Source organism: Camponotus vicinus, unplaced genomic scaffold (assembly GCF_025532165.1).
Source record: "Camponotus vicinus isolate PSW18456_S1 unplaced genomic scaffold, iyCamVici1.0 SCAF_8, whole genome shotgun sequence".
NCBI classification, from domain to species: Eukaryota; Metazoa; Arthropoda; class Insecta; order Hymenoptera; family Formicidae; genus Camponotus; species Camponotus vicinus.
In genome coordinates, this window is record NW_028141980.1 from 16365879 (window position 1) to 16388203 (window position 22325).

General features: G+C 35.3%; 2 protein-coding genes across 5 annotated transcripts in view; one reads left to right on the forward strand and one right to left on the reverse strand.

Annotated features, from left to right (window-relative positions):
• The window catches only part of LOC145976216 (uncharacterized), a 94447-nt gene that overhangs the window by 10135 nt on the left and 61987 nt on the right, over window positions 1–22325 (forward strand). For both annotated transcript variants that reach the window (XM_083107257.1, XM_083107258.1), the window contains one exon: window positions 2593–2693. In XM_083107257.1, the coding sequence (XP_082963383.1) occupies window positions 2648–2693 (46 nt within the window). In that variant the 5' untranslated portion in view covers window positions 2593–2647. The remainder of the gene's footprint in view (window positions 1–2592; window positions 2694–22325) is intronic.
• The window catches only part of LOC145976212 (uncharacterized), a 44668-nt gene continuing 30495 nt past the window's right edge, over window positions 8153–22325 (reverse strand). The window contains exons 1-5 of one of the 3 annotated variants that reach the window (XM_083107250.1): window positions 18333–18550; window positions 16291–16523; window positions 11341–14254; window positions 10326–10497; window positions 8153–9802 (exon numbers count right to left, since the gene is read on the reverse strand). In XM_083107250.1, the coding sequence (XP_082963376.1) occupies window positions 9545–9802; window positions 10326–10497; window positions 11341–14254; window positions 16291–16519 (3573 nt within the window). In that variant the 5' untranslated portion in view covers window positions 16520–16523; window positions 18333–18550 and the 3' untranslated portion in view covers window positions 8153–9544. Of the gene's footprint in view, window positions 9803–10325; window positions 10498–11340; window positions 14255–16290; window positions 16524–18332; window positions 18551–22325 lie in introns of those variants that run through there. The other 2 variants (XM_083107249.1, XM_083107251.1) reach the window with 2 other exon arrangements.

The window sequence follows — 22325 nt, forward strand, 5'->3', positions numbered from 1 at the left end:
TGTCCATATATATATTTCATATACGTAACATATGAATGTAATCAATGATAAAGGAAACGCAATCACGGAATGTTTGACCATCATTTAGTAATGATTTATGATATATTATTATTTAGGCATGATTTATCGCTGAAAAACGGGAAAAATGTAGAGACCAAGTTGAATTCGCGGTTCATTGCTAATCTTCTCCATCTTGCTTTCTTTCGCATTCGCGAAGTTATGGATCGCGCTGCAAGAAAAATGAAATCACGCGTTGCTGTTTTGTTTTGTTAACAGAGTCGTTCTCTTCGCCGATAGTACGTGACCGGCATAATACGTAGATGTTGCATGTGTTAGCTAGCAATAATGCGAGCATTTCCTTCCAGATGCTCCGTGAACCCGAGATATCCCTTCTCCTCTACCTCTGTACATCAGTATTTTTAATTATTAAAAAATATCACGATAATTGTATCAATTATACCAGATTGATACACGACTCCGTACTTTGGATGATCGAAAATTACAGTATCCCCTTAATTTATCGTGTAATAATTATTATACGCGATATATTCAATAAATAGGATTGTTACAACACAGTATCGCTTCGGCGGCTTGATTCCGTCGCCGGTGCATGTCGATGCATCACTGATGCATCGCCTCACAGTGATACGTGCGTAAATTCGATCCGGCCTGGAAGAGGAGACGACGACACAAAGGCTCGCGAAATTTAAAAATGCGAACGGCGTTCTCTCTGTTCCTATCCTCTTATTCCCCTCTTCACCGACGTGTAATATCTCGCTCGCGAGTGGATATCACGTTTGCTTTAAACATCGGCTTTAAACCGTAGTTAGAGGCGGTCGAAGGAGAGTTGCTCGTATCATATTTTTACGAGCCTGAGCCTGATCCTTCAAAGGCTCCCGAGCTTTCTTCTTTCGCGGAGATGATGACTGTTGTGTTCGTGCGTAAGGGATAAATCGTGGGGAGCCAACAGTGGCGGTGAAGGATAACAATAACCGTATCCAATAATCGTGTCCAGACTTTTGAGCCGTGTTCGCGGCATAAAATCCTTCCCGGGAGAAATTTGTAAGGAAATTGGACGCATTTAATGACGCGCGATAAATTCTCATTCCGTGAAATGCGACATTATTGGCTTTTCCCTATGGCAGACAGCAAAATGGCTCCCTTCGGGCCTTCGGTGTATCACTACACGTTGCGAGATTATGCCAAGGGATAAATAAACACGTATATTTGGAATCGAAAATGAGATAATTTGGAGAAATACATTTATCCAGATGCAATTTGTGTTAATTACTTATAATGTGACGAGAATAAGACAGCAAATGCTTCTTATACAGAGAAAAATGTATACACTATTCAAGTAAATATTATTTATTATAAGTATACCATAAGTTTATATATCCGCAAATATATCAGTTCACCACAAGCATTAAATTTAATTGAATATATTCTGAATTTTAGTAAGTGCAGTATTGTAGTCAAGAATATTAAATTAAAACAAAAATTTGGTTTGCTTATTACATAGAGTTGACAAATAAAGTAAGTTTGATTTTTCTTTGATATACTACTTTACAATATTCTTGAAGGGAAAATAAATTCTTCTTTTGAGTACATGATAATGAGATTTTCTAACACTTGTGATGAGTATATTTTAAGACTATTATCAAGAATATATTCTTTGTTGAAGAAAACTATTACTTAAAAAAAGAAAAATAAACTGAGTAATTGCTTTTCTTGGCAGTAGAATGATATTTTTCTCTGTGTATAATTAATATATTTATTTATATACAATTGATTGTAAAACATCTTTCCTACAGAGATCTATACTTTAGAAAATTGGCCTTACTGTAAAAATAATACAATATTAATGTTTGATACATTAAATATATATTAAAAATATTAATAATCTCTATACTTTTATTAAAACATTTTTGTATAATAATAGTTTGAATGTTTAAATGTTATTTTGTTATATTATTTACAAATAATATTTTATACATATAAATTATGATATATGATGATGATGGATTATTCGATTATTTCATTACGTTAATATAAATCAGTACTTATCAGATAGTATCAATTTGCAAAATTATTAATCTAATAAATAAAGACCCGTAAAATCTCTGACCTAATTAAATTGAATTATAATATTATATAATATTTCATTACAAGAGATGTATATAGTGTTTAACAATTATAACTATTAAATACAAGTATAAATTTATGAATATTATGCTCTGCTCACGTTCTATAATATCAAATACATCGAATATATTATTTTATCCGTCTATAAACTGTATTAAACTCAGTGCCACGTTCGATATATACAATGAACACGTGTACTCACGGTGTTTTTTCGCAATCGCAAAACGATCGCAATTTCATATCGCGCAGTCGGTATCTCATTTGCCTTTTGCGACAGGCTCTATATATGTATATCAGTGCGGAAAACAGGGACCGTATTTACATGAGAGAATAAAAAGAACCGTCACTACCACGAGTAGCTAGATGCACTCGTACAGATATACTCATTTTACGTATACAGAGAACGAATGTAGTCAAATAACGAAATATTTTGCAATTGGGTTTCAGGTGGGACCTAAGGAACGAGCATCTCATCCTAAAGGGAGCAGCGGGAGAAGAAAATATGGGAAAAGGGGACAAGAGAGGCATCGCGCAGCGCAGTGATGGTGGTGAGTCTGTTTTATTATCGAGCAATCTTAAAACGCGTGAATGAATAATAAGAGAAGAAACAGGATGTAATACATCTGTAAGAAATTACATATTTTTCGTGATATTCGTAATGTGTAAAATTATATTAAATTATATTAAACTTATGAGAGAAATTATATTAAAATTATAAAATTCTATTAAAATTATAAAATTATAAATATTAAAATTATAAAATTATATTATGTAATAATAATTTTGAATAATTATTTATCGATTAAAAAACGATAAAGACTCAAAAGAAGTCTAGTGATCTAGAAATTAATTAAAAGATGAATGACTTTTTTAAATATTTTCTGAGATTTTTTCATTTTTTAAGAGATCGAGATGAAAACAAAGATATTTAGAAAAATGTTTATATTAGTAAGCTTTGATTAAAAAGATATAAGGATAAAATCTATGAATGTTAGAACGTTACTCATCTTTGATTGTTAATTTCTACTTCCGAGCTTTACATATTTCACATTATTCCATGAATTTTGCAAAACTTACAAACTATTTTTTATAATCGAATGATTTTGAAATAGAATTTTAAAATAAGACGTTATTTCGCATATCTTCATAAATGTTATAATTGCTCATGTATTATACAGACGAGGATTACTAGAATATATATTTACCTTCTTTTTTGCGGCTAAGGTATTTTTTCCGTGAATCAATATCTCTTTCTTCTTCTTCTCTTTCTCGCTCTCGCAAGAACGAGATTTACGCGGTGCGCTTAAAACAATCATTTTCTCTGCCCTTTCGCCTGAAAATCGTTTGCTTCGTCGCCTATTTCCGGCGGCGACTCGTGACGTACACGCTTTACGCTCAAGATTGCGATCAAAGGAGGGAACCGCGGACCGGAAACCCGCTGCCACGCACGCTAAACGACCGGGGAACGTTTGCCTGTCGATCGAGGTAGTTGGAAGGTGACGTTGAACGATCGGAATTTCGATACGCGAATATCTCGAGGCTCGCACGTTATCGACGTTATTTCTCGAGGGAAAGGAATAGCACATGTCTCTGTGCGTGTGTAAGAGAAATTGAATCGCAGGAGGAACAGGGCGAGGAGACCGCACACTGTGTATATTTGCGCTTCCACCCTTATTTTCTTCTTCCTCCTCGATACGAAGACGACGAAGACGAAGACGACGACGACGACGACTGCCGTCTCGTTGCACTGTTACCTATCGTTATTTGCTCGTTGCGTATTTGCGATTAGGGGATACCTCGATACCGCGTGAGAGTGCTTGCCCTCTCGATTGTGCACACACTCGCGACATTGATGCATCCCCCGGATTGCAGTTTAGTCGCGTTTTCACTTCAGCGCTCGATATTGCGTATAAGTTGTTTGCGTTGAAAAATGTTTGAAAACTATAGTCAAAATAAATCATTAGATAATTTGAAGGATTAATAAAAAAATAAGATTTATAAATATATACATATTTTGAAGTGAAAATTAAAGTGTCTTGTTGTACGTAAGAATATAAACCAGAGAAACAATAAAATATATATCGAAATCCTCGATTCGAATCGAGGAAATCTGCTCGAATAGTCGCAGATGTGCGTGTTCGCGAACAATAATGTAGATTCCAGCGCAGTTTTACATACGAGAGAATCTCGAACGCTTTCTGGCGATATTCAATTTTGTTCATATTCTACGAATGAAAAGGTTGAGGGTGACGTGCATCTCTCTCTCTGCATCTTATGAGTCCAATAATAATGTCAGAGTAAACTCTGACACGTGATATATTAATCGAAATCAGATTAATACCTTATTAGCAAATATATACTAAATAAATTAATAAAATAAATTAACTAATAAATAATAATTAAAATATATTGACTTTTGTATTTGATATAAAGAAGATATATTTATAAACGATGACGTACTTGTTTCTTATCTTTTAAATTATTAATATATATTTATGCAGACATGGAAGAAAATTTAATATTTTCCGCGATACAGAAGAAACGACTTAATTCGAATTAATTTTGAAGACAATGCGCACAATTCTCGAAATTCCAATCGCGAACCAAGAAAACCGTTCACAAACCTCGACGCGTTAGATGGTTCTTTTAGGGGAACAATACGAGCGCGGTTTAACAAAAGCAACCTACCGACACAAAGCTGGCACGTGTTGGTGAACCGTTTGTCACTTCAGGTGCATACCTCCCTGTTGCAGGGCATCGCACGAGTTATCTATTTGCTCGTGGATGCATCAGACCGACGATGAACGCGCGCCGCTTGTGTTTGCAAAGTTGAAACAAGAAGATGAGAAATGTGATTACGGGAGAAAAGGAAATAGAGAGCTTTTTCACGCCTTCAATGGAAAGATACTGTTGCGTCCGCTCGATTATTTCTTTTTTGCAAAATTAATAACCAAAGTAACATCTCTCAATCATAGTAATTATTTTACGTAATATAATATTATCTCATATAAGTTTTTTTTATTAATTTAATCTAACAACTTAATATTTTAAATTTAATATTATTGCTCATGAAAAATCAGAGAAAGAAGAAAATTAATTTATTTAATAAAATGATTTTCTATTTTTCCCTATCTTTTTTTTAAATTGATTTTTCGTAGACTATCATATTAAATCTAAAATATTAAGTTGTTAGATTAAATTAATAGAAGAAGCTTACTTAATAAAATTGATGAAAATTTAGTACCGTTTGTCTCATAAAGAATTCCAACGAACCTTGAAAGATTAAACGAGAATTTCATTGCTATTTTCAATAGTTTCCGAGAAGGCAGCTTGTAACTTTGGAAAAGTGTAAATTATTCTATATAAATATCTAGGAAATTAAAATTTTTCTAGAAAATTGATATATATATGACAGTATTTTACAAAAATTTCTGCGATAAGATATCTCTATTAAACCGCGTAATTATATTTCTTACAGTAATGTAACATCAAAGGGGATTATATTAATATGAAAAGAGATCTTTTGTGAATTAAAGACATCGTAAATCCTTCTGACGAAAGCCCGGTGTGTCTTTAATGGAAACGTCGCGAATCATATTATAGTCGAGTCTTATGAATTGTATTATCTTGTTGTGTTCCACAAAGCAGACTGAACATCGAGGAAGAAGGCAGGCGAATCGCGAAAAAATATAAGAATAGGGCAGCTTGAGGAAAGCGCATCTTGAATACGTATCGAGATAGAGAGATGTCGCGAGGAGACAATAGCCTTGGGGATGATCTTTGAGAGTGCTGGATGTGCACCTGTCGTCGACACGCTGTCGACAGTCTGTTATTGGGGTTTATGTGTACGTGCGAGGAAACTTCAGACATAAGATATTCTCTCTCTCTCCCCCCCCCCCCCCTCTCTCTCTCTACTTCTCTTTCTTTCTCTCTCTCTCTCTCTCTCTCTCTCTCTCTCTTTGTTTCTATTTCGCACAAGTTGATCTGTGCTATATATCATAGAACAAGTTTGTATCATTATACGTCGCGAAGAGAAATACTTTATTTTCAAATTGATGTCTGACGTATTTTTATTACATATTTATTTTATTACATAAATAATATAATAAAATACGTCTCATATTTATTTTATATTTATTATCATATTTATTTTATTATATGAATATAATATATAACTCTATATTTGTCTTTTTTATATAAATATTCATATCAGCTATTTATTATAATTCGCGATGAGATAACTCGTATCTGCTTTCTTTTGCTTTCATTTTTATCAAATATTATTTATCTAAAATTTTTAATTTGTAAATCGCTTTAAGATTGATGATGTTAAAAATATTCACATACTCCGCGTATAAAGGATATGAGAAGATAATAGTAATAATGTCGCGATAAAGATTACTTTTTGTTAAAAAATAATGATTATTTTAAACTTAAAAATTACAGTATAACATGATATACAATAAACACACAACACATATTATTATATTACAAGAAAGAGAGGCTTTATACTATTACTTACTATTGTACTTACGTTTGGGAATTATATATATGTCATACGATGTTACATAAACTGTCGTTATAATGATTGCTCGAATATTGACGAAGTATAATACTATAGAAGAAAAATGAAACGCGGGAACAATACCAGTTTACCTTGACCGCGTTGTTAAATGATTAGATGCGCCACCGTAATTAGCATAATTCGCGTACCAGTGCTAAAAGAAGTGCGCGTGTCGAGCGATGAAAGGCGAGTTTTCAAATACAAACTATTACGATATTTTTTCTTTGAACAGAAATAAAACAGTCAATTAATACATGTACGCATTTATTTAAAAAATGTAAATCTGCAAGAGAAAGCAATGCTATGACAATTAACGAAAATTATTGGGGCGTATTAATTGATACGGATTTTGATCGTTAATAGGCAATATTGATAAACAATATAGGCAATATTGGTAAAAATGATTACTAAAATTGTTTGATAAACATCCGGATGCAAAGCGACGTTTTCAATTTTCGTTGAAGTAATTCTGCGCCGAATGCATCGAACGACACGTAATGCATTATCCAAAGTGGTTGCTCGCGTCAATAGTCGACTACGTATGTACGTATTTGCTTTTGCCTTACCACGTGTCGAGATGCGATGCGAGGTGGCACCTTCAAATTCACAATGCGATTGATTGAACGCGGGAAACGTTTGCAGGCTCTTAAACGTTGAATAGCTTCGTTATCGGACGCAATGGGCAAAACGCCGAGAACAAAAGAAATCGAAAGAAATACGATATAATGGATAGATAAATATAACATGGCTGGAAGAGCTCATCGCGACTTATTATCAACGATTATCGTAAATGGGAATTATTAGCTAAAAACCTCTTTGTCTCTTTCTTTTTCTCTCTCTTTGTCTCTTCTTTCGGAGGCATCTCAAATGTGTCATTCTTCTCTTTCAAAGTTTTCAATTATTATACACACAAAATATCTTACTATTAGCAGAAATATTTTAATTACGCTTTGAAGAATTTGTGCGGAGTTTTCTCTCGGCAAAAATTTGCCGCGAGTTTTTATAATATTCTAATTTTCAATATTACAATAGATTTCATCGCAGTTATAGTTAAAATTTTATCAAAATAAAGACTAAAATATTTTTTAATTAAATGGAGACTTGAAATATTTTATTTCTTCCGAAATTAGAGTTTTTCGAAATTTGATTCAAGCTAAAAGATAAGTTACGGTTGTCATTATATAATATAACAGATAGCAAATTTAATTTTTTAATTTGTTATCATTATTACGCAATATTTTATGTAATCCTTGTCACAACATTAAATGTCGAGAGAGGACAGTAAGAATTTTTAAGGGATTAAAAATATTACTCGCACGTGTAATTTTTCTATATGTCATGTTTTTTACGAAGGGGCATGAAAACATGTCATTCGCTGCGAACTGATCAAATTTTGCATCCGTAATGAAGTTTCGTCGCGCGAAGCTAAAATATAGACAGATATTTTGGGTTATACAGGTCCAGATAACTTTATTGCTTTCTCTCTGCATACGTTACATAAATATTCATCCGATTACAGCGTACTTAGAGCCTATCTCCTATATCACATGTGGAAAAGCTGCAAAAGTATAACGCTCTTGCCTCTCGGCTACGTACAAAAAATTTACAATAATTAAGCGCACATTCGCTTTCGCACGCTATGTTCGCGCATGCAATCGCGGTGACAAACGAGATGTCATGTTTTCTTTCCTTGTTCATTATTTATGGTTATACGTAATTTTACATGCTAGGTTGGCTATCGGTCATTATTAAAGACTAATTGATTAACATTATCATTAATTTATAAGACACGTTATCGATTTCTAATGTTATATAAGATAAATACTGTGCTTGCTACATTTTAAAAGTTGAAGTTTTTCATTATCTCTTAGACTACGTAAACACATGTATAACTAGTATGTATAAATGTCTATCTATGTATAAATGTGCACTATCAATCGAATAAGCGGGTAGAAAAATACCATATTTAGTTCGCGATTATTATAACAAAATAATTGTTTTCTTTAGATAATATACATATTAAAAAATATACGTTATTGTATAAAATCTTCATTATATTAACGTTTTACATTAATGACTCATGTTAAAGATAGTGTAATGAGTTTTATTTGACTTATTAATTACAACCTCTTTATCTTTAGCTTAACTTTTTTCAAAATATGTTTTATGAATATTCATTTTTTTCATGCAGAAATGAGAATTTTTGTAGATATTCGATAATTATAAATAATTGTGTCACTGGATATATAATAGAAGATCGATATAAATAAATGTATGGATTGATATAGTTTAAAATTAAAATTTTCATGTTTATATTCATGTGAAATTCCACGCTTTAATATTTATGAATATTTTTCAGCATTTATATTTACGTTAAATATAGAAAAAGAAAATATATCTAAAAAAATTATATTTAACTTTATTATGAGTATGTTTTGACATATTTAATTCAATAGTTTCTTATTTTCATTAAAATTTATATTGTTAAGAAACACTGTATTATTTATTCCAAATTATAAGAATTTATTATTTCTATGTAATTTCTGGCTTATATATTGCTTAATCTAAAAATTATCACTGATATCGCGATGTGAGTATCAAGATTTTTTGTTCCACAAATCTAAGTCTACTTACTGAGCTCTTTCATCCAGCAACACAAATATTTGTACAGAGCAGATAGAAGTCACACAAATTGATTTGCAGTAACTCGAAACTTGCTATTCTATCTTCTGTTAATTTTGAAGGGAGAGTTTCTCCCTTTCTCTCTTTCTCTTTTTTTCCTGCTTAATTGGTATTTTTCTCTCGGAGAACAAAGGACGAGTCTTATTACGAATGTTATTGATTTGACGCGTTATAGAACTTCATGACTTCTGCTCGGGCAGCATTCGCAATGCTACTTCTGCAAGGGTTAGGATCCCAATTAACTCCAGGACAGCCCATCGATTCGAAACACTTTACGAGACGATTGTTATTGGGCGAGCAACATTGAACAATTGCCCAGATACATGGTCCGGGACTCCGTGGGGGTGGCCGCGAAGTCGGGGAGACGGGGAAGTTTGACGCTTGTATGCCCTCGCGGTTTGGATTAATCCCCTGAAAACAATTTATAAAATTTATCAAATTTAAATTTTTTATTAAATTTTCTTCTCATCTCATTTCAACGGACATAATTACGGTGATAAATAAAAGTCTCTAGACATATTTGTAAAAATTCTTTAAAGAGAGATGCATGTAAAACGGAAGAATATTATTTGTATGCGATGCAATTTTGCGACAAACTTTTTTATCTTTATTTAGCATCATATGTACATCATATGACTAATTTATTCTTTAATCATATCGTCGTTTACGGTGAAAATATTATAAGAAGGAAGAAACGACGATTGCGTTGCTCGACATTCGGTCAATTAAGCGGGACAAAGCAGCGCGTTAGGGGATTTATCGAGGGGGTACGGAATCCACCGCAACTTGCCGGTATGGTTCAATGAAGCATGCTTCGGTTCGGTAACGAGACAATCGGCGGTGACCACGAAATCGGATTCGCAGCAGCCGCGTTGGATCGGGTTCGCGCGATCCAAGTAAAGTGCTTTGGCAGGAACAAATGGGAAGGACTCACCGTGAAATCGATCTCGTTGTTGAAGCCGGTCCTCGATATCACTACCGGCGAGACGAGCGACGAGGGACCGGGACGGGTTACAATTATCCTTGCGCTCACCGGCAGGGAGTTGAGTCTGACTAGTTCCTGCCGTCTCCACTGGTTGGTCTCCTTCGGCTTGTACTCTCTCATTCTGTGGCAGATGGAAATAGGGTCGCATTCATCGCGCGAGCGTTCCGAATTAGTAAATTCTCTCGTCCCGATCATACGCTCGGGGCGTTAATCAAAGCCGCGCACAATTTGACGTATTACACGGTCATTGCCATTTTGGATTTTACGCGATTGAAGAGGTATCTCGAATTGTGCGAGCGAAATTTATTCGATTCAATCAACGGAAACGCGATTTTAATCGTTTTTCATTTCGGAGATAGATATTAATAACAAAACATAGTTATATATATATAGTAAAATGTTAATATAATAAAATAATACAATAAAATAATATGACAAAATAAAAAAAGGCAAAATGTACATATGAAAAATCTAATCGTAATTAATTTATATTTTTTCGATGTTATTTATATATACGAATTTTATCATTTATATATTTTTATACAAAAGCATATTTCACACTTATTTACACGATTTATAATCCGCGAAAAATTACATTTATATATCGTATATATATTTTAATTCTTTAGAATGAGATATCCTTTTGTCTAGATATCGTTTTGTATTTTCGATATGAAAATTTACAAATAGAGTTTTTTGTTTTAGTTTCCGTCTCGCTTTGTTCGTTTAATTTCATAAATTCAAATGGATTTAAGTACCAAAGCTTTATACTCACCAACTCCATCGCGATAATACAACTCCTCAGTAACAAGAAAACAGTGGTGAAGTAAAAACAAACGGACGAACAAACGGACGGATAATAATAGTGAGCACTAATAAGCGTGGGGCAAATAAAGTTCACTGGCGATGCGCCAGAAAACTGGGTTTTTGCAAAACATCGTGTCCCAAGAGGATTCTTACGTACCTGCTCTCATCTTGTCGTCGTCTTTCGGCCTCCAGCCTTTGCCTCTCACGTTCCGCAGCCACCCTCCTGGCCCCTTCATCTCGTACGAAATTGCTCGGAATCGGTAGACTATCCTGCCGTCTTCTGTGTTCCAGCAAAAGACGACGATCCTGGTAGTAGGTCGGCCTCGTGGCTTCCGGCTGTCTGGTTCTCCCAGCTTCGCTTCTAGACTGTTCTTTCAGCATCTCCTGTCTCCTCCTCTCGGCCTGCAACTTGGTCGCCTCCAGCCGCTTCCTATTCTCCTCGTATCTTCTGGATTGCACTTTTCTCGCCTCTTCCTCTCGTCTAACCGCCTCCTGTCGCCGCATCCGTTCCTCTCGCAGTCGCCTCTCCTCCTCTTCTCGCTGTCGCCTGGCAAGTTCCTTCCGCCGCTCTTCCGCCTCGTACCTCTGCCGTCTCGCCTCCTTCAACCTTCTCTCCGTCTCCTGCTGCCTCCGCCTGAGTTCCTCCGGCGAGGTTCGCCGATCGATATTGTACGTAGGTGCCGACGGGCCGTGCTGTCTTCTCGCTTCTGAATCGGGGTAGCTGGTGGGATCGCGACGCCTAGCTTCCTCGATCAGCCTCCGTTCTTCGAACCAGTTACGATCTGTTACGGCCGATTGATTGCTTCTTGAAGGCACGTTCACCGGCTGGTTCCTCCTGATGTAGTCCTGCAGCTTCCGCTCTTCCTCCTGCCTTCTACGTTGCTCCCTTGTACGAGATTCGTCGTCGTCTCTGCTCGCGTTCATCCGCGGATCTCTGCCCTCTTCGGGTCGATAGCGTCGATTTTGTTCCTCCGACCTGCGATCGACATGAGTGGCGTTGATAGGTTGATTTCGCGCGATATATTCCCGCAGCTTCTGCTCCCGTTGTCTCTCGTCTTGTTCTCGCGTGCGTCTTTCTTCATCTCGATCACGCTGTCTGACATCGTTCGGATGACTGATTTGATGTCCCGTGCGCATTAAATTTGATGGTGGCTGCTGCCGCCTTGTCTCGTCCTCTTCCTGCTGTCTCTTCTTCTCCGACCATTCTCTGCGACGTTCCTCTAGTCGTCTCCTATCATCTTCCGGAAGATTTCTCGCGCGGTCTTCTTGACGTCGCCTTTCCTCCTCTTCCTTTCTTTTTAGCGCTTCTTGCTGCGATCTGTACTGTTCTCGCTTCCTAGCTTCTTCTTTTTGCAACTGTCTTTGTCGCTCTTCCTCTCTCCTTGTCTCCTCATCGTGAAACCTTTGTTTCTTCTTTTCATTGCTCACAGGTGTTTCAGATTCCGATTTTCTCGCGTTTTCCTCCTTCCACTTGGTGTTATATGGTCTTTTTTTAGTCTTTTCTTCCCCTTGCAATCGTCGTCTTTGTTCTTCTGCCTCTCTAAATCTCCTCCGCTCCTCCTCTTCTCGTCTGGCCATTTCCTGCGTTCGATTGCGCTCCATTTCCTGTCTCTGTCTCTCCTGCATTTGTCGTCGCCTCATCTCCTCGTCATCCATGCGAGATGTCGAGGTATGATGCATCCTGTCACGATACTTATCATGTTGCGTCTTTCGCATTTCATCCCTTCTTCTCTCTTCCTCCTCCCATCTGTCCAGCGTCTTTCGACCACCCTGTTGCATTCGTCGTTCTTCTTCCTCCTCTCTTCGCTTCTGTTCGAGTAGGTTCTCATACTCTCGTCTGATATTATCGATGTCGGGATTTATTCCACGATGCTGGTCACGTCGTCTGGATACATCTTGATGGTATCGCATCTCGTGCTGCCTGCGACGCTCATTCACGGTCTGTAATTCGTCGCTGGATACGACACCTTCGTTCTCGCCGAAACCCCAATTGGTCGACCGTCTCGCACGTTTTCGCCCGCTCTTCTCGCCCGCAAATCCCTCGGTATTTGCCTCGGCGAGCCATAGTAACCGTCGATTCCTGACAGCGTCGTTCGATAAAATGAGCGCTCGCTTCGCTTTAGTTCCCTTTTTCATTTCAAGATCTGTCGATTTTTCTGACTTTTCTCGATCGATTTCGAGTCCGCCGGATTTTCGTGGAATAGATTTGCCCAAATCCCCTCGAATCGGTAATTTTTCCGACCGCCTAGACTCGTCCAGATGATCGGAATTTAGATGGCTAGCATCCATGTCGCCCCTGTTCGACTTATTCTTCTTTGCAGTGGTCTCTAATTTCTTTAACTTGAATAACTCGTCCATCTCTTCGTAGTTTTCTTCATCGTATGACGGATTGTAGTCGAGATCGAGAGATATTGGCATTACGTCCAGCAGCACGGACGCCGGTACCACCCCCTCCTGCTTGTCGGGCGTATCTATCGATCTTTTCGTCTTGTGGGACGATGGCGACGCTTCTAGACCTTCGCATCCAACCTGTAGCTCCGGCACACCGCCGACGCCGAAAGCGTCTCTGTTGACCGAAGGTGTCTCGGTTCGTTGCTCCTCGAAAAAGTTGGATTGCTTGTGATGAACCTTCGGGTCTATTGTCGTCGACTTGATTTCCGTCGTCTTCGTCTTTAAATTCAAGTGGCCAGTTTTCTTGGGAGCTTTGCTCTTGTTTTTTGACGGGAAATTCGTGGGGGGCGTGGTTGCGGTAAGCAGAGCCTTCTCTTTGGACAGGTCCAGCTTGTATATTTCCATCGAACCCGGGCCTTGATCCTGGAACGTGTCGTCGGCCACAAAGGGGTCGTCCAAGAGGTCTGAACGAGGTACCATCGTTTCACGCGAAAGCGTCTCCGGCATGTCGTAGCCGTAATCGACTTTGTCGGCTGCGAATTCCGTGGTGGCGATATTTGACAACCGCTTCTGCCAGCTTGAAAGGGAGTAGACTCGCTTTGAGACAATGTCCTTTAGAGGCTTCTCAAGCGAAAAATTTTGCTCAGCAAACTTGGCATTGTGACGTAGAGCTTTTAATTCTAAAAAACACAATTGTGGCAGTTTTAAATGAAATAGATCGAAAAAGATAATTGCTTACTTTGGAATAAATGAGCATAATAAATTTTCAACTTTAATGAACCGTTCGTGAATATATATTTAAATTAATGATTAATGATATTGTACTTTTAATCGTTTATTGTTAAAATATTAAACACACACACATACATAAAATTTTTCATATAAATATAATTAATTATTAACATATAATTCAATAACATTCATAAATTATTATGTGTTTCTCGATTGCGATATAAGATTACTGTATTGAAAAATGTCGTTTTTCAAACTTTGATTAAACATTTTTTTTTACATAAGAAAAAGCTTCGAAAGATATCCCCGATCCTTTAGGGAAAAGTCCAACTTTTCCGAGTCCGAACCTTTTTGATCTGCAAATAGCTATACATAGTACATGAGGAATGTAATATTTTATGGTGCAAAACTTTACCTTACGAGATATGCGCAAGGCGAATAATTGCATAGGAAGTTACGTAATTTTCGTATCTGATTTAAGAAGTTCAAAATGACATCGATACAAGTTCCTACTTGAAATTGGATGCTCTTGAGTAAAATTTATGTAACGCAAGTTATTGTATATACTCGGAAAGACGAATTATTTTTATGAACATACATTTTAATAAAGATTTAATTTCGAGATTTAATATATGGACGAGAGAGAGATTCTTCAAAAGATATTTAATAACGATTTTATGCTTGGTTAGAACTAATGTAGTTGCATACTATAGTGACGTGAGTAATGCGACGCTAATTTATTACTCTGAAATTCTTGCGTGCCGTTATAACGTTAAAATTGTGTGTGTGTGTGTGTGTGTGTGTGTTGTTCGAAAGATATCAATTTTTCATTATTCTCCTAAATAATAGTTATGTTTTTTTCCATATTTGCAACGCGTACAAAAAATTTAACTATTATTACTTATTTTTAAACGTATATTATATGTATATTTTATAATTTTAATCAAAAATATTCTATTTACTTTTCTTTCTAAATATTTTTTTTATCTCGAAAGCCATATTTCTCTCTAGTATTACCGCTATATTGATAATGTAATGCGTTAAAAAAACTGTTTTCACATGTTTCCGATTTATAAAAATATACCAGCAGAAAAATGTATACCGAGTTTTATCGTATCTAACATGAAATAAAAATGGAATAATAAAATTATGAAATAATAGAATGGAATAATAAAATTTGGAATTAAATGTAAATGTTGTATTTACTCGATATCGAAATTACACGAAGATGATGATTAAGGAGATCTTAATTAATCAGAAAAGTCTGGGAAAAGAGGTAGTCGGGATGAACGGATTTCCATCGGTTAGGTCGAGCTTTGCTCGACGCGTATATTTCGTCTCTATTAGACGGCGGTTCGACAAAATTAAATCTCTGACGTAATTGAAGCTAGATAAACTAGAGCACTATATATCTGCCTAGTAAGTAGAAAGTGCCAAGTGCAATACCAAATATAAATAATAAAATATTGGAAGCATATTTCTCTATTTGGCATTGCTTATGCGCCAGATACTTTATTGAAAAAAATATATTTAATAATTAAATTAAAATATTTAATTATATATATATATATATATATATATATATATAGAAAATATTGCTATAAAATAGATAAATATTATTCCCAGGAAAAATATTTCAGGCTAAAGAGAAGCAGAAAATATTAATAAAATAATATTATTATATGAAAATGTGTAAACCTTCGATATTTCCTTAAAATAACAAAGTACAAAGTATAAGCAAGTGGAATATTTTTATAAAATAAAATTAACTTTTAAAAATAACTTTATTATAATATATACTTTTCCTGCATATTAAATTATAGAAGAGAAAGAAAAGAAATAAGCAAGGTTTATACTAAGCCTCTCCTGAAATATCCTCAAAATGGTAATCTTGTATTCGGTATAGCTCCTTAAATTAATAGTGGGACTCGATATAGTGCTTTATTCCGCTCAATGGGACGTAATACTATAAAGTCTGACATACCCTCCGCGGAAATCGACCTTCGCGAGTCGATCCAAAGGTCGAGCGGCTGATCCTCGGCCGGTCCGTGAGCCCTCCAGTCCCTAGTCTGGTCTTGTTGAAGCTCAGCGTAGCGATGCGGGGACGCGGGGGAGTATTGATCGTTGGAGAGACGGAGGGTGACTGTTCCTCCTACCAGACCCGCCACCGTGAACCAAACCGTGGCCAGAGCCACTGTCACCCGTGGCTGCATCGTCCTGCAATCAAACGAAGGTTTTCCTTCGTTATTCCACCTCAATCGAGCAATCTGACTTACTTGGATGGCGTTAATAGAATCCCTAATTTCTTAAGCCGAATCGAGATTTAGCTCTTATTTACAATCTTTCCAATATTTATGAATTCTAAAGGATTTCGTAGTTTAATTTATGTGGAAAATTGAGTTGGCGCCCTTCAAATAGGCAATAAATAACGAATTAAAATGTAGCTCTTATTTACAATCTTTCCAATATTTATAAATTCTAAAGAATTTCGTAGTTTAATTTATGTGAGAGATTAAATTCGTCCTTTAAATAGGCATAAACGGTTTTTTACTTAGAGGTTTCTATTGAAAAGAGGCTTTTCGATAGAACCATACGAAATTCTGTATGTTCGGAGGTCCAACTAATATGTACTGTTCTTTAAATTTTAATTATGTGTATTCCGTATTATTACGTAAAATTTCACAATGATTTCTTATTTATATATAATGTTAAAATTTAAATTAATCCGTATAAGTTATCTTTGATCCACAATGAACCTCTTATTTAAAAGTTAAAATTTTTATTATTCAAGAAAAGAAGATATTAACAATCTTTATATTCATTAATCTTTTATATAATTGTTTATCTGATTTCAAAAAATTAATTTAATATTGTAAATTTTTGAGGAAAATTGTAGAAAATTTAAATTAATAAAAACAAATATACTATACTTTTAATATTAGCCATGTTTTACAGGCTTTATATTTAACTCGTAATGGAAAAACGAAATAATATAGCATTAAACGAAAGAATTAAAAAACATCAAGAACTAAAAAAACACACGTATAGAGAAAGAAAAAAGAAAGAGGAAAAAAGAAAAAAAACATATTAATATTTTTAATTACTGTTAAAATTAATAAATTAAAGTATTACAATTTTTTAAATCGAATAATTTGTTTTTTTCTATAAATTTGTTTATCAATAATACATATTTCAATACTTTAAAGTTTTCATATTAATTATTTGATGAAAAATTACAAGTAATGATCAAAAAGCAGATGTTAAGTTCTCTCTCTTTTTTATAGAGAAGGTTTGTACATACATAAATATATATGCAGGAACAAAATTCTAATTTAGTAGAATTTTTGTTTTAAATAGAAGCCGCATATTAAGTAATATTGAACAATATTTCACCCTCCAATATATTAAAAGAGATATTAAATTGAAAGTTGAGATAAAAGGAGTAAGAAGCAAATTTCTGTGATTCCGAAAACCTTCAATATATATATCGTGTTTTTTATATGGGAGAAAAAAAGGCTTTTTGATGTAACATAATATAGTGAGAGAAAAACCAAGAGAACCCCAAAGTTATATCACCGAAAAAAAAAGATGTTAATATTTTAACGTAATAAATTAATATTTTATAAACAATCTTCTCTCTCACTCTCTCTTTTAATTTATATGTTTATAAATTATCTTTTAAAAGACTTTTTTCGTAAAATAGATCGAAAAATAGATTATAAAACAACTTTCTTATATCATTCAAGGATCTTATATATCATTCAAAGTTGAGCAAACATGAACACGTGAAGCGGCATCACTCTCATAATTTATCGAAATATAACGTATATTCCTTTTTATTCACTATAACAAGCACTTACTACGCGAATCTTATTCTCAAAAAAGAAAGTCACAGAGAGTCCGGCTCTCTGACTCTTTGAAAACCTCAAAGTAGCTATCTACTCCGCGGATTCCAGCATCCTTCAAAGGATCGCACCATCGCCTTGAAAGATGAAAGCAGGTACGAGACAGCCTATATCAGCCTACCATGCAACTCTCGAATGACACTCCAAGTAACCCTCTCTCTTCACTTCGATTTCCGGATCCAGCTCCTCCTACACGTGAATCTGCCAGCACTTTGCGAACGACACTTGGAGCGCGCCTCTCTCTCTCTCCGTCTCTCTCTCTCTCTTTCATTCAGCGAAACGAGAGAATAGACGAGAGGGACAGGAAGATAGAGAGAGGTTGATACCAACAACGGATCGAGTGATCTTGACACACTGCCCGCGTCAGGCCGAAGTAGCTAAACTTAATATCGTGGTGAAGGAGAAGGCGAAGAAGGCCGCTCGCGTAGAATCAACTCTCGTGTCTGCACGATACGCCAATTGACTTCCGCCAACTGACGTCACGTTTCTCTTTCTCTCTCTCTTTTTCTCCATCTCTTTTTCTTTTCATTCGCCAGCCCAGTTGACGGAAAGATCACCAGTAATTTCGACCAATCGCGATCAAATACCGGTGGTGGGTTCCTCCGTTGTTCGCGTGTCAGGCAACAAAGTGACGTCAAAGATCGTCACAAAAGTCTGGGATGTGGCAAATTAATATTTATCATAATTTATAACTTTTGTGATGATGCCAAGGTTTCAATGAAAGATGTCACGTGCGGGAAACACAAGAATGAAGTAAGCCCCAGAACGATTTATTTAAACTTCCTACTTCCTACTTCCTACTGATAATGATATATGAATCACTGAAAATGTAATACGGACTTAAATCATATCTAAATAAATACCAAGAAAAAGAATTTTAAAGGCTTGAATTTTTATTATTACTCAATTTCGTTCATAAAAAATTGTTAATGAAAATTGACAGCTAAAGAAATTCTTTTAAATATAAAATTTTAAGAATATATACAACTACCATATTTTAAGCGAGATTTTTATTCTTGTGAAACATTGAAATGTTTTCACTTTTATTTGGTTATTAAAATCGATAATTTTTTTTTAAGAGAGTGCTTTGTCTAGAAGTATAACGAGGGTTTATATTGAACTATTTAGATTTTGTCATTGCAGCTAGCTAGTTAGTGCAAGTTATTCTTAGCTACTCATTTAATGTCTATTATCCAAAGGAAGCGCGGTTGATTAGACGCTTTATAGACTCGATACATTCGCATCGTTAGGAAGTCAATTAGAATAATCAGATTTTTTCCTTCTTCTATTCGAAGGTCAACGATCTCACGCCGCAGTTGTTATTGGAATAACATATATTTTTTTTCTCCAGTCACGCGAATATTTCAAATCGCTTGTGTATCGCAAAAATTTTTTTCGGAGATCTTTTTTCCCGATTACATATCGTATCTTGGCGATATAGCTATTAAAGCTAACTTAAGTGAGAGGAATGCGATTTCAAGCAAGAACGCGCGATACATTCTCGAGCACGCAAACGAGAAAATATCTGGAGTGGGAGGAGAGGGAGAGCGATGAATAAGGATTTATTCGTCGCCGCAGGCGAATACTTGCGCTTTAACGACAGAATGAATTATTCCTGTGGCAAGATATATAATTGTGATGTATTATCGTGTGATATATCATAATTTTTTCCGATAGTCATGTAATAGGAATAATAATCCGCTGACACAGAGTCGGCAAATATATAATTACAATGTAATGGATATTCGAAGATATCATTGTACATAGGCTTTAATGGAGCCGAGAATTATGCCTTATGTATCAAAGCGTCTCCTAATTGCTAGATATTACAACATAATGGCCGATTGCGCAATTACAGAGAAGTGATTAATTAGTAATAGATCGTGCCTGTAATTAAATGGTCGCAAACTCGCGTTTACCGAGTAAAGCCCAACGTCGTAAACTACAATTACGTTTAGCACGAAACGGGATACATGACGTAGTCTTATCCAAGTATTTCATTCGCTTACACGTATACATATTCATGCTTGCTGATGGTGATCCACTTGCCTTATAGCATTCAAGCAGGTGTTTTTTTTAAATTTGCAAGGAAAGTCATGTATGATATATTTCATTTTGTCAGAAATATTTTATTTGATATTCTTAGGAAAGTGAAAACAATATGAGAGCCAGATTTTTAGGACTATTTCCAAACATTAACTATCTTGTTATCTCGTTTCAGTAAATACTAAATAATCCTGATTTTAATATAGAAATAATACATTTAAAATACAGATCTATAGGTCACATTTGACGCTATAAAAATACGGGATGTAAGTGCGAATTTAAGCGATAAACGATTTATTTATCCGAGAAAATGGGTTTACCATGTTCTTGCCCGGATCCTCAATTATAGAAGATGCTCGCAGGCATAGCGCGAACTTAATTGCATGAATTGTTCTAGACAAGCCAGATTTAAGTTCCGCCAATAATCCGCAGACACGCAAGTTTCATTTCTTCTTTCTCGTATCTGATCTTCTATCTATCTCGCCATCTTTCTTCCATTCATCTCGCATGCCTGAGGCAATGGCAGTAATTGGGATAAAGTTTCCTTTCACATATAGTTCTCTGAGAAAATCGCTACAGTCGTTTTCCCTCTCTCTCGCAGTCAATGTCAAAAGATTTAAAAAACGAAAAACATGTATGAGTACAAAAGTTACAATTTTCCATCGATATTACGTTAATCTTTTTCACAAATATAGCTATAATTGAATTATCTTATTTTTCGATATATGTAGAAATGCAATATATGAATATCAAAGACATTTTCTATATTTCTTTGCGCTTTTTCGTAGCTTCCTGTTTTATTTCATCTTATTGCATACGGAAATGATTTACATTTTTATATTTCCTGTCAGTCCTATTATTTCTATTTTTTATTTCACTAAAAGTATTTATAATTTCAATATGTAAAATATGTACTTTAAAAAGAAAAAAAGAGACAGAAAAAGAAAATCTAACGAACTATTTTTTTATCTCTTCTTTCTTTTACTTTTTCTTAATAAATTGTGAGAAATTCTTTTTGAATTTTAAGCGTTTGAAAACAGAATCTTTCGATATTAAACGAAAAGGATTTTTTTTATTTATTCAATCGTTTATAATTTAAAAATTTCTTTCTTAAAACATCAACTTCAAACTGTCTAATAAAAAAATCTAAAATCTAAAAATACATAACATATATTAAATGATTTCTAAAAGGATCTCCATTGAATTTTCGCTGAAAAATTCTCAAATAAAAAATCTATTCTAAAAAGGATCTATATATTATATACATATATACAGATTTAGGCTATTTTGCGTACTTATTGTGAAGCATGTATCGGAAATCTCGGAGCTCCTGTCGAGCTCGAATGTCCCGATTTTCGACTGATTTTCACTGTATCGCGCGTAGTTGATGCGAGTCTGTATATATCGTCGAAAAAATGGCCGTCCGGGAATTCCCACGAGCGACGCTACGGTTTATTATGCGGCACGCGAAATCGGATTAGGATCGCGAATGCAATGCGTAGCTCGATCGCCGATAATAACGCGTCGCGACGCGATAGACGTGGAGCTCTAGAACGGTCGCTAAAAACGTTTGCGATCACCGTATATACAATATATACGCGACTCTCGAGAGCGGTCCGCGCTATCGATCGGCGTCGGTTTCGGCCTGACTTTTCGCTGATAACGTATTGAAATATTGGAGCTTTACGCAAGTCCCCGATGTTGGGCGAGCGCGACGTGTGTTCATACGAGGTGAATGAGATTTTTTTTCCCTTTATTTAACGCTATCCTTATCGCGTGCGCGATGATAAATTGTCTTAAGCCGCGAGCGATCGACCATCGAAACTTTAACGGCACTCGTTATATGCTTACTCCACGAGCAACGAGAAAATATGCATAATGTATTGAAAGCGAGCATTGCATTATGGAATGTATATATCGAAAATAGAGGAAGGGATCGAAATATTTTGCTGGCTGAATACATAAACTTGGAATACGTCTTTCTTCGGAGTAAAATTTTTATAAGATATATATAACTCGTATAAAAACTCAATTTCGGCGATTTCTATAATTCTATTCTATTCTAGCT